The sequence below is a fragment of the Humulus lupulus genome, chromosome 8 (genome assembly GCF_963169125.1).
Source record: "Humulus lupulus chromosome 8, drHumLupu1.1, whole genome shotgun sequence".
Lineage (NCBI taxonomy): Eukaryota > Viridiplantae > Streptophyta > Magnoliopsida > Rosales > Cannabaceae > Humulus > Humulus lupulus.
This window is the reverse complement of record NC_084800.1, coordinates 67338974-67356362: the sequence shown is the minus strand read 5'-3', so window position 1 is coordinate 67356362 and position 17389 is coordinate 67338974. Positions and strand designations below refer to the sequence as shown.

Sequence of the window (17389 nt, the reverse complement as noted above, 5' to 3'; positions counted from 1 at the left end):
ATATCACATGCATGAGCATGATATTTTCTTATTTTATTTGTTTCTTTCTCAAAATTCATCTCTCTTTTTTTTTTTTGTAAAGATTTTTGTTTGATTTTGTGTATGAAGATTTAGTACGTAATTTAGGGACATGCTGAAGCCACCTGTGCATTATCTGATTAAAAGAACAATAAAAAAATGATGCCCCACACATCAAAATAGAAATCGTTAACACGAACTCATGCATATAGCCAAAGCCAAAACAAAACGACATAATTTGTTATTCTTTTTGACGAGACCTTGTTTTTTTCGGCTTCCTCCAATACTTATTATTACATATATAGTATTTTTTTTATTAGGTTATATGGATATATAAATTTTCTGATAAAATTATATTAATTAAATTACATTCTTCCATAATTGACATCTAACTTTCAGATCACTTTCACACATTCGAATTTAAAAATGTTAAAAACTATCAAATTTAATATTTTGTAAAATGTTACCTAATATAATATGCTTGGGTGTTGCTCACTCAAAACCTATTATACCGAATCACGAGTATTTAGTTTACTACTTTTTTTAGCAGATATATATATATATATATGTTTTATGATATTAAATATTTACATAATTTTTTTAATTTTATCAGCTATTATTTGGTGACATTTATTTTTTATTATTTGCTGTTGTCATGTTCTCAATCATCACCTTTTTAATTCGTACAAACTTTTAATATATATTTTTTAATTTTGTAATGTGATCGCCTCTGCTTATATTTAAATATGAAATTTCTAATCATAATTATTTTTACTTTGATATATATGTATATATATTTGGTAGAAATTAATATATAAAAAGAAAAAAAAAGTAATAAATCATGTATAAGAGATATGGGCAGTTTATAAATTAAAAAAAGAAACACAAGAGGTAAAAAAGAATTTTTTTTAATTTTAATAAAAAGTAATACTATATTAAAGGTGTGGAAAAAAATGATAGCAGCCACTACAAAAATTGGACATATTACCATTTAAATCAAAAGACAAACCACTAGTTGCTTTTATTATTAAGGGAATAATAAGTAATAATTAACCACTTTCTTTCGGCATTGTAGAAAGTCTAAAATTGAAACTCGGAATAGAGAAAACAAATAAACGCATTTTGACTTAGAAGTTGGAATTCTCATCGATCTGTCCAAGAAAAGGATAATCACAAGTAATAAGCTTAATTTCAGAAACTAAAAAGAATAAAAGAGCTATAATAAGATAACACTACACGAAGAAAAAGAGCTAATAAATTATTATTACTTAATTGGAAGGAATATTGAAAATATTATGTGTACTAGAGAACGACTAAAGAGAACCATGCAATTATAACAACATTATATAATTTGTGCAAAACAAAAACTATTATATATTCCAGATACTGTATGGACCGCTAAAGATTACGAAGCAGAACAATCATATATATATATATATATATATATATGAGATATACATTTTAACTCTTGTGTTATGCGAACAACTTATATTTTGTGTGATAATAATTTGGGTTATATGTTTTACAAAATAGTACTTTAGACCTAATTTCTTAATTTCAAAGTGGATATAGTAATTGAAGAGCTGATAATGAAAAATTATATTTAAAATTGTTTTGACTAAAATTAGATATAAAATGTAAGAATACTGTAATCTGAATTTAACCCTAATTAATTCAAGAGAATCAAACAATAAATAGCCAAAGATTAGCGGAAGCGTACCGGAGTCCATAGAATCGATTTTGGAGTGGTATGATCTTCCAATTTTGCATCAAAAACCTTTGAAGCCTTATTTTCTTGATGATGGGGATTCAGGAATCTGAAAAACACTACTACAAAAAAGGCCTTTCTCTGCGGTTTTTTTACTCAATACACTGCGGTTTTCGAGAGTATTGAAAAGCGCAGTGTATTCGACCGCAGAGAAAAGTGATACGCAAACCGCGGAGAAAAGCTACACTTTTCTCTGCGGTTGTAGTAAGCCAACCGCGGAGAAAAGAGAGCTTTCTCTGCGGTTCTAGTAAGCAAGCCGCGGAGAAAAGAGAGCTTTCTCTGCAGTTTTCTTACTAGAACCGCAGAGAAAGCTCTCTTTTCTTCGCGGTTGGCTTACTACAACCGCAGAGAAAAGTGCTTTCTCAATAAAAAAAAAAAATTAATTTCGGTTGATAACCGAGCATTTTTAATAAAAAAAAATTAATTTTCAATTTTAATAAATAATTATTTTCAATAGTATAACTAATTTGTTAAATTATTATATATACATTTCATATCTAATACAAAATAAATGGCTAGTAATGAATTAAAGACTTTAATCATTCTAACCAATATAAGTTAGCACTTTAATCTTACATACATACAAAAATTTAGTTTTCATAAACAAATGACATTAATCTAGCTAACCAATCACTTTGTAGTGGTAGTAGATCCTCTTTGACATTGAATTGCTTTTTGTCAAACCACTGCAAAATTGAAAAGTTAATATAGATTAGATAATTAAATACAATATCTAGTTTTTCTTAAGCAAAAAAGAGTTTAAAATATAACATACTTTCTTCTTGATAACTTCTGCTGGATTCGGTGCATTTACAAGATCATAAATGTATCTTAGTACATAATAACCACATTCATGACTTTCAGGTTGTTTTGGACAAGAACCTCTCACCAATTTTGTAAATGTGCCGATGTATTCATTTTCCAAACATTGTGCGTATGCTCTACAAAAATTAAAATTAATTAAATACATATTATGCTCTCAACTTTTAAAAATTAATAATGCATACATTACAAATGAAGAACTTACTTTTCCATAACCTCCGTAATTATTGGTGGAGATTTATGATTTTTTAAAGGGTCCAAAATTATGGTCATCCCCCGCATCATCACGAGCACCAACATCCAATGTCAACTAAAATAATAATAAAATATGATTATTATAAAATTAAAATTCAACCATAGTAGTGATAATGTTTAAGTAGTTCGTTCTTACTCAACAATCCAAGGAATGAAATATATTTGGCCTCGTCTATCCATAGTCATCATCCATTTGGCTATAAGATCCACCGTATAGTTTTTACTTTCATCATTGCCAATAGAAAGATGTTCGGTGTCAAAAAATTTATATAATTGTCGTGAATTTGGGTGCATGCTTTCCCAAATGCATCTGTAGAGAATCAATCATTCATATTACATTTTCAATTAATAAATTAATATCGTCAAAAAAAAAATTGGGCAGAGTTTCCTCTGTTTCTATAGCATATCCAAAATTATTAGAACCTATAAATTCAATTCAGACAAAGCATACAACAAACAACATGCATGTTCTCAACCATAAGCCACCGCAGCACACAAAATTCACAGAACCTACTTCACTAAGACACACATGTTCTCAACCTTCTGTTATCTCCGCAGCACACAATTTCATCTCAGAACTTACTTCACTACGGATGAATATCTAATATATTCAAACTCCTCTAATAGTTTGTAATGACATAACAGATTGATACATACCTCATACCAAACAGCATAGCTGAGGATCCAATATTATCCATGGAGGCTGCTTGATAAACGTCTTCCGAAGTGATGAAGATAGCCTCGCGTTCTCCTATAAACTCCGGGTCAACGGGAACTTGTACAACCCCATCTATTCCTTTATTGGAATAATACTCCTTCACTATGAATTTTAGACTCATATCAATTTTGTCCCATTGGTTATCTGTTAACCAATTTGAAGGTTCTGGTTGAGTTATTTCAGCGGGGATGACTACGTGAGATCCAACTGATGATAAATGTGGGCTTCGAGATAGGGATTTGTGATTAGATGAAGATGGACCCTACATAATAGCATTAAACATATCAGTATAGTGTACCCATTTAAAAATAAAATTTAAATATCTAAGCAAATAATTTTATACCTAACAAGCCACAATTAAATTTTTAGGCCAAGGCAAGAATGTGTCTCGTGCGTCCCCAACATATCGTACGTTACCAAAGGGAATAGGGATCTCAGCTTCTTCTTGTAAGACATCTATAAGCCAAACCCTCGCAACTGAATCATCAAGTACATTTCCATGGACGGTAATTTGGCTACCCATGTTTGGTACAATGAGTACACCTTTAGCCACCACATTGTCAATATTATCATAACACAAATAAACTTCATAGGTCGGTGGTGGCGGAGACTCATAAATTGATGATCCATCATCTTCATCAAAAGGATAGTCTTCGGTTTGATGAAAATGATCATCTGCGTTGGGGGCAGGTCGATAGACTTCATCACTTGTATTCTCATAATATTGTCCCTCATCAAATTGCCCTTCATCGTTGTATCCACACTCATCGTTTTCCTCATTATATTCTTCATTTTGAGCTAATTCCTCTTCTGTGCTAAATTTATGTCTTTTTAGCTCTTCAATCTCAGCTTTTAGTCGAGCAATCTCCTCTCTTGCAGTCATTGTTTTATGTTTTTTTCCAAACATTATGGAAACGGTCGCAGTGAACCTACAAAAAAAATCAATAAAGTCCATCAATAAACCAATCTAAATAATTCTTAAAAGAAAACAACTATTATAAATTATCATACCCGCCAGCTCGAACACGACCTGGGTGTTCTGGTGTCCCTAATGCTTGAGTCAAGATGTCATCTCGACCCTGAGCTGTAATTTCGCCACGAATCACTTTTTCTTTGACGTCCTCCTACTCAAGATATTATTTGGTTAAATTAGTTTATATAAATAAAAACAATATATTGATTCTGAAACCTTAGAAAACTTACTATCTTTTCGGCAATTTGTCGGTCTAGCTCTGTCACAAGAACTTTATTTTTTTCACGCGATCTAAGCCAAACTTGATACCTCTCTGGATTTTGAATATTTCGTTCTTTTTTCTGCATTGTACAAGATAATTATAGTTATATGTTGCGATAATATCAACCATTATTTAAACTATAATATCAAATATACTTACCAAATCTTCTCTTATATTAGCCATTCCTCTACGAGAGGTTCGATGCCTTGACTTCATTAGTAATGCACGGTTTTTTTGTTCTTGATTCACTATTTGAAACTCTGGACTTAGACGACTAGTTACAAATTGTAACCATTCTCTCTCGTCAATTATATCGCTATACCTCTTTGGGGGAAATTTGAGTTCTTCCATCATACCCATTTCAGCCAAAGGTTTGATGTACTCGGTAGTGAGTTCACTTTTAAAATCTCTCATTATTTGACCAGCTTTTTTCAAAATCTCACGTTTGAAGGTTTGAGGAATGTTGTGACCACCCTGAGAATATAATTAAGAAAAGTAATTATTAAATTTAGATATCACACATAAATAAATAAATAAATATCATAATGATAATTTCTTACAATGATATCCTCCCATAGACCATCTTTCAAATCTTGTGGGACCTTCCTCCAATCACCTGAGTTGATAGAAATCGTGGCTCGTACTCTAGATCCAAGATATGATATCATGTTTGTATACACATCACCTATTGGTTGTCCCAAATCGTTCCATTGAAGATTTTTCTTGATTCCTTTGGCTTTTTGTTGGGTCATGTAACTCATTCTTGTTTTACCACGACCTTGTTGTTTCTCTTTGTCATCTCTTTTATCCGCCATCTGCATCACACAAATTACAAGTGTTAATGCATTATACAAATAAATAATCACAAGTGTTAATGCATTATACAAATAAATAATCACAAGTATTAATGAATTATATAACTTACTAAACATGTTTTCTTCTTTTTCTTATATTATTTCTGGTCGATTCACAATCGACCCATATTCCTTCTTCGATGTCGGTTCTAAGATAATCACGATCATCGCTATCACTTTCATTATCATGTTCCTGAATATTCTCAACTTGTTCATGTATCGGTTGTCCAACAATGAAACAGTCATGATATAAATCATAATTTTCATCGTACTCTTCTTTTTCTGAGAACTTCCGCTCGGGAACTGATAAAACAATGGACCATTTATCATTAACTGGATCAAGAATGTAAAACACTTGTTTCGCTTGGGAAGCCATGATAAAAGGATCGTTCTTGCTTCCCTTCTTGCTTAAATCAACCAGAGTGAATCCAAGTTCGTCAGTTTTAACTCCAGTATTGTTGTCCACCCAAGAACATTTAAGAAGAGGAATACGAAATAATGAATAATCTAGCTCCCATATTTCTTCAACAACCTCGTAGTATGTCATTGTGCCTGAAATTGGGTTTTTATCTTTTGCACTGGCAAAATGTATAGCTTCTGCGACTACACTTACTCCACTATTTTGAACCAGACGCGCATCATCTCTTGACTTAGTATGAAATCGTTTCCCTTCAACAATGTAAGCTTGATACTTTATTACATCAATGCTTGTTCCAAGAGATATGCGCTTCAACTCAGTCGACAGTCCATGATTTTTTTCTCCCAACTTCGTCAAAATTGTATTCTTCAGCCACTGGCAAAACGTTTTATTATGCTCATCTATAACCCATTTTTGTTTATTTTTAATCTTGTTTGGAATCATCGACCGTAATAACTCTATGTGATCACTGAAACATAAAAGAAATAACAAAAAGTTTAAACAACAAAAAGAAAAACACTACTCTAATATATATGATTGAAATATATTTTCTACTTACATTATATATGATTGAATCTCGGGATTATTTTGCAACACAACTAATTGAGCTTGATCTAATTCTGCCCTAGACACGGTGGTCATTGTTCCATTCCCTCGTAGTCCTTTATCAACTCCATCTGAGTTATTTCGTGGTTTGCTGATTCCGATTGCTTCAACCCCACTCATGTATTCTGAGCAAAATTCTACTGCCTCTTCCGATATATAACATTCAACCATACTAGCTTCAGGACGATAATGATTACGCACATAACTTTTCAACACCTTCATACTTCTTTCAAATGGATACATCCATCTCGCCCAAACTGGTCCACACAACTTGGCTTCCCTTACTAGATGAACCATTAAATGAATCATAATGTCAAAGAAGGATGGCGGAAAAAACATTTCAAGGTTGCATAGAGTTTCCACTATCTTATAATGCAATTCATCCAATTTTTTCATTTCTAATTCTTTTCCGCATAAATGATTGAAGAATATGCAAACATTCGTTAAACAATCTCGAACTTTTTTCGGTAATACTGACCGAATAGCAATCGGAAGTAATTGTTGCATCAACATATGACAGTCATGTGATTTCATACCCATCAGCCTCAAATCTCCCATGGATACCAAGTTTCGAATGTTGGATGAATAGCCATCAGGCACTTTCATCTCTGCAAATGATTTACATACAACTTTTTTCTCTTCTCTGGACAACGTGAAACAAGCAGGAGGTAAATATGTGCGTTTACCTTTCTGTTCAGGTGCTAAATCAGTTCGTATACCCATTTCAACAAGATCTAAACGACTAGTTAAACCATCCTTAGTTTTACCGGGAATATCAAGTAATGTACCTATAATACTTTCGCACACATTTTTTTCTATATGCATGACATCCAAACAATGTCGAACAAGTAAATCTTTCCAGTAAGGGAGACGAAAAAAAATTGATTTCCTTTGGAAACATCCACTTACTTTCTTATTTTTCTGCATTTTTCCATACTTGAAATCAATTTTCTCTACTTCTTTAAGAATTTGTTGCCCCGAAAGTGGCAAAGGAGCAACACCTTGTTCTTTATCACCATCAAATGCTTTTTTTTTGTCCCTATAATGATGATTTAGGGGAAAATATCGTCTATGACCCATATAACAAATTTTGTGCCCATTAGACAGACGAATAGCCTTTGTGTTAGTGCAACATATTGGACATCCCTGGTAACCTTTTGTGCTTAACCCTGATAGATTACCATAAGCTGGGAAATCATTAACAGTCCACAACAAAACAGCTTTTAAGTTAAAGACTTCTTTCTTAAAACCGTCATATGCCTCAACACCATTTTCATACAAATCTTTCAAATCATCAATTAATGGTGCCAAATAAACATCTATATCGTGTCCCGGTTGTTTTGGGCCTGAAATCATTAACGTGAGCATCAAAAACTTTCTTCTCATCACTAACCACGGAGGAAGATTGTACATAACAAGGAAGACAGGCCACGAACTATGCCTACTACTTAGAGATTTATGTGGATTTACACCATCGGCAGCTAGACCTAGACGAAGATGTCTTGCTTCAGTTTTAAATTCTGGATTTAAGTTATTAACTTTTTTCCAAGCCTGCGAATCTGCAGGATGTCGAAGTTTACCATCTTTCACTCGCCTAGTCTCATGCCATATTAAGTTTTCGGAGTGTTCTGCACTTCGATATAATCTCTTTAGCCGCGGAATTAAGGGCAAGTACCACATCACTTTTTGAGGAATAAGTTTCCTGATCTCCTTACTCTTGTTAGGTTTGTAGCGGGGTGAATCACATTTTGGGCAAGTGTCCATGTCTGCATACTCTTTACGATATAACACACAATCATTCGGACATGCATGGATCTTCTCATACTTCAAGCCTATGCAATTTAAAGTTTTCTTCACTTCATACGTAGACTCAGGGAAGCAATTATCTAACGGCAAAATCTCTTTAAAAGCAGCTAAAAATTGACTAAAACATTTATCACTAACTCCATTTTCTGCTTTTATGTTGTAAAATTTTACCATCGTTGGTAATCTTTGTTTCAGACAACCATTGAATAATGGTTTATCTGCATCTCTAACCAATTTATCAAATTTTGAAAGATCATCAACAAACTCTTCTTGTGCTTCATCGAGCAATTCCATAGGATGATCGTCAAAATCACTATAACCCAAATCATCAACCCCTCGCCTCCCGAATGGATATGGATTATTATTTTTCAAAGATTCCCCATGCCAATACCATGTACGATAACTTGTATCAAATCCCCGACAAAATACATGATTTTTTATCATGGTAATATTTCCTTTTGTTCCATTACCACAATCTATACATGGACAATGAATTCTTTCCGGATCACTACAATTTGTTTGGCAAAATTCTAAAAATTGGTTGAATCCGTCTTGAAATTGTTGTGTTTCTCTATTCTCAAGAATCCATGACTTATCCATAATGATAATATCTACCTAATTCCTAAGTTGATAATGAAAAGAAAATTAGTATAGTAATACTCTAAAATTATGTTCAATTATTAAATTATAAAATGAAATGGACAGAGTTTCATTTATTTCTATGACATATCCAAAATTCATATGTATTTAAAATTTCAACAAAAATAAAAACATTATTATTATATATAGTAACTTATAAAACATGTTCAACTAATATCATCAAAAAAAAATTGGGCAGAGTTTCCTCTGTATTTATAGCATCTCCCAAGTTATCTACCTATAAATTCACATCAAACAAAACATATAACAAACAACATGCATGTAACGCCCTACTTCCTTAGAGCCGCTACTAAGTGAGTTTTTAAGACAAAACAGTGTGCAATGAACTCGCTAACCGATGTTTTTGAAACAAAAGTGTGACTAATTAAAAGTTAAGGCTGTAATCTTTGAAAATGCATCGTTTCATCAAAACTTCTATTATTAAACAGTTGGGATCCCAAAATAAGGTTTGAAAACTAATTACATCTTGAAATAAGGTTACAGTTTGAGAAATTATAAAATTATAGATTATTACAGCCATTTTCGAATAAACCCCCAACCAAAGCAGTCGGGCAGGCCAAACATGTACACGTCGCTTCACGCTCTCCGTACTCATGGTTGGTTGACTCAATCATTGCCCTTACCTGCAACACAGAGCACCCGTGAGCCGAAGCCCAGCAAGAAAACTCATGCAGAACATAACATATGCAACGTATACAGTTTATCATAACAGATAATCCACAATTAAACAAGTCAATCATTAGACTAAGCAAACACGGCCATGCAGCCCCAGAGCCTTACCGAAGCCTGGGGTATCGGTTCTCACCGCGAGGATAACTCATGTATCCCTTGGGTCCCACCCTGAATATAGCATCCCATGTGCTAGGTGTTACTTTCGGCCCACGGCCGCCCCGGCTTACGCCGTACCCGGCCCACGGCCGCACCGGCTTACGCCGTACTCGGCCCTTGCCGCTCATTTCATCATAATCACACATATAGTACATTCAAAATAATCATTCACTCACATCATGATTCATTTAAGGTTTAAACATTTGCACATAATACAATCTGGGGCCATGCCCTAACCTCGGGTGTTATAGTTTTCTTACCTGCACACCGAGCCTCCTGATGCACTTAAGCCGCGAGCACAGTCCTCAAGCACGAGCCTCACCAACAACCTAGTCACAACACACAAGAAACATCCCTCAATACTAATCAACCCAAAACCACTTCCCGGGACCAATCCCGCACTCTCGGGACTTCTAAAACCTTAAAACAACACCCCGGAGACATCCCCCGAACCCCCGGAGCAAAGGCCTAAAATTGCCTAAAAATGATGCCCTGAAATTTGCCTTGTGCCGCGGCACCACATCCTTGTGCCGCGGCACCCACCAGCCAGAGGCTCCCTTGCCGCGGCACGAAAACTTGTGTCGCGGCACGCCTTCGCAGACCCAGAATTCTGGGTTTTCTCCTGCGTTTTCTCCGAGCTAAAACCTTCCCAATTCATACTAAACCAATACCCAAACCCCAAAATAAATTTCAAACATCAAATAGACCATATAACAACCCATAACTCAAGATTCAAGCTCAAAACATCAATACACCCAAGATTCACACCCATTGATTCCTATTTTCAGCAACTCATCCCAAAACTCAAACAACTAACTCAAGCTCTAGATTTTACAATTCAAAACAGAAATCAAAACTTAGGTATGTATAAAGCTCTTACCTCCAATGGAGAATCCACCCAAGGCTTGCTTGACCCCTTCCTAGACTCCCACTTCTCCTTCTCTTCTTCTTCTTCTTCTTCCTCATGCCCTAGCTTTTCCCTCTCATTTCTCTTCTCTTCAAACTCTATCAAGACTAAACATAAATAAGCCCCAAACCGTACACCCCATATACACAGCCCAAATTTGTCTATTAACCTTGCCAAATGACCACTTTACCCTTCCTTGCCTATCTTTTCCTACTTAAACCTCAAGGGCACTTAAGTCCTTTCATTTCTATTTCATTTCTACCATTTTCTCTCTAAAAGTTGTTACTCTCAGCAGTAACTAATGGTTACCCAGGTTACTAAATCTCCAATAACCATTACCCGCTAAACCTCAACTTAACCATAAAATCCCCGAGGTACCCCTAGGCTCCTCCCGAGCCGGGTATAGAAATCCTGTTGTGACTCTTGAGTTAACGAGCTCTCTAGAACCGTCTCGGCACGTGCATCACAATAATACAACCACACCCACGTGGTACAATTCACAGAATACAATTATCACATATCAATACAGTTATGCCCAACATGGCCAAAATTACAATTATGCCCTTCTAACACGATCCGGGCCTACATGCATACTAGTAAACATAGCCATGCATCTCAGTTAAACAAATAGCCAAATAACATGCTTTAAATCATAACCATGCATTTAATTCATAAAATCACACATAAATCCCAACCTGCCCTCCTGGCACACTAATCAAGGCCCTTAAGCCTTATTAGCGAATTTGGGTCGTTACAACTATCCCCTCCTCATAAAAATTTCGTCCTCGAAATTTATCCAACATATCAGTCAATAAACCCGCAGCTCTTGGCCATAACTTCCAAGGTCCACCGCCTTTACTTTACTTTTCAACAACAGTCTTACAGGAGTAACAATCTTGCCTCACAAGATCTTGTCTCACGGCCATACTCTCGATAGCCTTTCGCTACACCGCAACCCTGCCGAAGCCCAGGGTCTGCCTAGGTTACAATGACCCATTCATTGTCTTATTCCTGATTCCAGAGATCCTCAAACGTCATCACCTCTACTAGGCGGGATCAGCTTGTAGGCCCCGCTGGCCTAACACTTAATACAACTTCAGAATTTTAGGCTGAATTAAGAGTCAGAACTCTCCCTTCGTCCTCTGAACACCTTACAGATCCTCGTTTGTTATTACGCAAAGACGCAGCTCTTTCCTTCCGGAACTTTATTTCCTCATAAATTAGCAATTTACCAGCTCTTTAATCTTTCAAAATAGGCAGACACTCCTGCCTTAAGAAGTTTCAACGACTTCTTTGGCTTTCACTCTGAACTAAAGCCAAACTGTAGCATTCACTATCCTTCACCTCTTACCAAGCCCTATGTCGCGTTACATTAATCAAGACACCAGCAATTGCCACCACGACTAATCCATCAGGGATTACACTTCCCTTAATACCTCAAGTATTCGCCTACTCAGCGCTCAACTCGATAAGACATTTGATAACTTTCAGACTGCCAATCACTTGCAATCAACTGATAATTCCAGGTTCCCACTCTGTTCTTTTTGTCCTCTAAATCCATTCCAACAATTTAAAATACTCTTGGGTCTCAATTCCGTATCATCGACGTTTTACCCTGCTACCAGTTCCCCTGAACCAACTACATCAACTCAAACCACCGAGTTAAAACTTTTCATGTCCAATCACTTTACTCAAGGTCCAAAGTGGTCTATTCCCGTGATACACTACCACATCACCTAACCCCTCAGGGTCCAAAGGAAAACACAAGATTCCGTCACCCGCTCGACCCTCCCGGTACGACGTACCCTAGGAGGTGGAATGATGTCCATACAGAACCCTCATTCAAAACCAAATCCTAACTGGATCCTTCACTCGATCCTGGTATCCTACTTGCACTACCTTAGCAGGGTCCTTCCCTGCTTCATCTCAAGCCAACACTTTGAATTCCATAGATCATTGACACTCACCAGCTAATCATACCTACTAGCGTTACGCCAAACTCAGTCGTCGCCTTGTCCACTCTATTACAGTCTATGGCGCTATCCCCTGACTGACACACGCCTCACAGCTAGGAGTTCCGTCTCCAATTATAACTCCCCTCGCTCAATCGAGGATTTCAAACACAGATCATCTGTCCGTTACTTTTCACCACCTCTGTGTCTTCAACGCTATCTTTCTTACTAATACCCAATACTCAAGCACCTTATGATATGCAGAACTGTTAACTTAACGCTCCAAGTATATCAACCACGTTCATTCTTTCACCTCCCGCTAGGTTCGATCCATCCTCGCGTCAATTATTCCTGGGCGTGTCCAATCATGGTACACTCCCACATATCCATAACCCTACCATAGATCAGGTCCTTTATGCAATCACTCTTTACTTAACCAAAACACACGCAAATTCCATCATCGTCTGTAACCAATCAAATCTTACCTTGTCTTCTGAATTTCTTTCTGATTTGACACCACTCAATCCGTCTAACCTCAAGTTTTGCTGTTCTTCTCATCTCGGATGTAGTCGTCTCCGGAGGTGCTTGTGCAATAGATGACGCGCTTACCAGTCTTGTTATGCCTTCAATTCTTCAAACGTTCTTCATTAGCTTCTTTGTGACTTCAGATCAAATCTTCTCATACCTGACCTTTCTTCTTGCAGCTGTAATCTGAGAACTCCTGACGACACCCAACTAACACTCCGTAGAACCTTACCTGAGACTCTGTCTTCTGGGTACTAACGTCTTCAGCATAATAATCAGTTGCTCACCATTTCCGTCTGGGAGTAATCCACATGCACTGCTCGTGAGCTTGAAGGGGACTTGCCCCCACCGTTCATGCATTCTCTGTCTAAAGACTTACCTGTGCTACTATAGCTTGAACCATTCCAGAATCTTTGTTACCAACTCCTCACTCCCAACCCGGTGCAGAATAGAAAATTCTCCGAAATGTCTCTATCCTTGGTTTCCAACTGGCAATAACCAGGCCGTAGATCAACTCTTGGAGACATCGTCCCCACTGGTACCCAACATTGTACTTTTCGTTCAAACCCGACGATGCCAACAATCCCCGAAGTATAACACACTGGCTACACCAGGCTCAGATTCCTTCAATTGCTTCGATAGACTTTCTGTCGTCCAAAACCGTCTTTTACAACATTCCCTATACCAATCCTATCCGTAGTCTGACCTTGAAGTATTCCCTAAATCTTCCTTTGCATACCCACATAATTTTCCCACTGATCAGCTCCGTCTCCTTTACGTACTCCAGATGACATCCTCAACAATCCATCTGCCAGAGTTTCTAATTCCTTCTCAATAAGTATCACTGTCCTCAGCCTCTCGAATGGCACCATAGAGGCACCCTCTCTATGTCCATCACCCTCTCGGAGCATTCGCAACACCGAATCCTTCCAGTTCGCTACATGACCAAAGCATAAGCTCGTCAGATACATACTCACCCTTGAGGACTCGGCCTCGAACTTTGAATGTATCGCTGCACTCTGGTTCTCCGTTCCCTCACCATGGGAAATCCATCCCAACATCTCGAGTCATTCTACGTAGAAGTCATGCCCTCACCTGACCTCCTCTCAGGTGGCATCCTCTTCCTCATATACATACCAATTAACCTCCTGGTTCCTATCGCCATCTTGACAACCACCTTAGTAACCAAACTTCTTTCAAATCTCAAATTAGGTTCCCAAGCACTGTCTGGGGTCCTTTCCCCTCAAAAGTGAGAATCCGACCTCACTGCGTTCTATCACCACAAGTACCATCTTATCAATCAGACTTTTCCCCCTTTCTGGCAAACTAGAAGCCATAGAACTATCCGGGGTCCTTTTAACTTGATTATCACAAATCTATCCTTACTAATTCCATCAAAGGAAGCACCTCCCTTGCGGCTCTATCACTCATGCTCTAAACATCAACCATCAGTTCCTCGAACAACATGGCCCTCTCCGCCATCCACATGCAGACGATAAACTCATACCTCAGAGCAGCCCAAATACCTTAGACTATTCCCGATCTTAAATCCTTAAATGGGTCGTCATCAATTCCGGATACATCCATCAGTATAACTTTCCGAAATGAATTACTCAGATCACCAAACCCATTGATTTACACTGTTGTTACCCCCAACAGTCCAAGCCAAACTTATAAGCCCACCAATCTCCATGGTGCAAATCATGTCTTTAAAATCTCTTCTAACCTTTCATCATATAGGTCCTTCCAAACCCATTAAGCCAGTACCTCAGCTCGAGTACCAAATCCGGGTACCTCTCTGCCTCAACATTAACACGACCCTCTAATCAGGATCCCTCATCCCCTTAACCAAGGGTGGAATTAACTCTGCTCGTCTATTGATAAATCCCTTGCCAACTCGAGCTCTCCTCAAAACCCGAGGATAACACCCCTTAAACCTCTCATGTAATACCTTTATCTGTCCATACCTCACAGTAAACCAACACTGGTAACCTTACTGTTAACACATCGGAATCAGCTAGTTTCCCCAAAGGAATCCACTGTTCTTCTATCCCATCTCAACTAACAAACTCCACAGCTAACTCACACACTAGTGATCCTCTGCTGCTACTTTCAGGGGTAACTGGAGATCTCAATTCCAACTTATATCTAAAACCCCCCTTTCAACACAATATCACGTCCACAAAACCCTTCTAGGAACCAACAACTCAAGTTCATCCGTCAAAACCGACCAAACTCCTGAACTCAGAGGTTCATACTCTGAACCAACTCACAACTAAATCCAAATATCCACAGGTATAATGCACACACAAGCATATACTAGGTCAAATCCACAATGATATACGTTTAGCTACCAGATTCAATCATTACTAAGTAAATCCATACTTATCATGCTTCAAACAAGCCAATATACAAATATAACTAATGAATTAAATCCAGAAAATTAACCACATACACTCAATATGCGAACCATTATGCCAATATTCATCCACATACATAATAGTATTATTCAGCATGCATCAATCCCAACATGCAATAGTCAAGGGCCAGGCCCTATCAGTATCTCATGCATATGTCATTTCATTCCTCATGCTCCATATGAATAAGCAGGCAAACAGGCATTCAAACATATATTTAGACATGTCCATCACTCATACCAACCAACCCTGAGTCGAGCTTGTCACTGACAGCGAGCGTACATGTTCGGTCGATCTCCAGAACCAATAAACCTTGGCTCGCTCTGATACCAAGTTGTAACGCCCTACTTCCTTAGAGCCGTTACTAAGTGAGTTTTTAAGACAAAACAGTGTGCAATGAACTCGCTAACCGAGGTTTTTGAAACAAAAGTGTGACTAATTAAAAGTTAAGGCTGTAATCTTTGAAAATGCATCGTTTCATCAAAACTTCTATTATTAAACAGTTGGGATCCCAAAATAAGGTTTGAAAACTAATTACATCTTGAAATAAGGTTACAGTTTGAGAAATTATAAAATTATAGATTATTACAGCCATTTTCGAATAAACCCCCAACCAAAGCAGTCGGGCAGGCCAAACATGTACACGTCGCTTCACGCTCTCCGTACTCATGGTTGGTTGACTCAATCATTGCCCTTACCTGCAACACAGAGCACCCGTGAGCCGAAGCCCAGCAAGAAAACTCATGCAGAACATAACATATGCAACGTATACAGTTTATCATAACAGATAATCCACAATTAAACAAGTCAATCATTAGACTAAGCAAACACGGCCATGCAGCCCCAGAGCCTTACCGAAGCCTGGGGTATCGGTTCTCACCGCGAGGATAACTCATGTATCCCTTGGGTCCCACCCTGAATATAGCATCCCATGTGCTAGGTGTTACTTTCGGCCCACGGCCGCCCCGGCTTACGCCGTACCCGGCCCACGGCCGCCCCGGCTTACGCCGTACTCGGCCCTTGCCGCTCATTTCATCATAATCACACATATAGTACATTCAAAATAATCATTCACTCACATCATGATTCATTTAAGGTTTAAACATTTGCACATAATACAATCTGGGGCCATGCCCTAACCTCGGGTGTTATAGTTTTCTTACCTGCACACCGAGCCTCCTGATGCACTTAAGCCGCGAGCACGGTCCTCAAGCACGAGCCTCACCAACAACCTAGTCACAACACACAAGAAACATCCCTCAATACTAATCAACCCAAAACCACTTCCCGGGACCAATCCCGCACTCTCGGGACTTCTAAAACCTTAAAACAACACCCCGGAGACATCCCCCGAACCCCCGGAGCAAAGGCCTAAAATTGCCTAAAAATGATGCCCTGAAATTTGCCTTGTGCCGCGGCACCACATCCTTGTGCCGCGGCACCCACCAGCCAGAGGCTCCCTTGCCGCGGCACGAAAACTTGTGTCGCGGCACGCCTTCGCAGACCCAGAATTCTGGGTTTTCTCCTGCGTTTTCTCCGAGCTAAAACCTTCCCAATTCATACTAAACCAATACCCAAACCCCAAAATAAATTTCAAACA

The 17389-nt window shown here is 37.8% G+C and overlaps 2 protein-coding genes across 2 annotated transcripts; both read right to left on the bottom strand.

The window, feature by feature from the left end:
- Positions 1-2376: 2376 nt before the first annotated feature.
- LOC133795543 (uncharacterized) lies at positions 2377-2908 on the bottom strand. The gene is made up of 3 exons (XM_062232994.1): positions 2814-2908; positions 2562-2727; positions 2377-2472 (listed from the first exon to the last, which is right to left on the bottom strand). The coding sequence occupies exons 1-3, from the start codon at positions 2906-2908 to the stop codon at positions 2377-2379; spliced, it is 357 nt and encodes a 118-aa protein (XP_062088978.1).
- A 1016-nt stretch (positions 2909-3924) lies between these two features.
- On the bottom strand, positions 3925-5032 carry LOC133795542 (uncharacterized). Its single transcript, XM_062232993.1, has 4 exons — positions 4976-5032; positions 4785-4895; positions 4593-4705; positions 3925-4510 (listed from the first exon to the last, which is right to left on the bottom strand). Exons 1-4 carry the CDS (start codon positions 5030-5032, stop codon positions 3925-3927), a joined length of 867 nt encoding a protein of 288 aa, XP_062088977.1.
- Positions 5033-17389: the final 12357 nt, after the last annotated feature.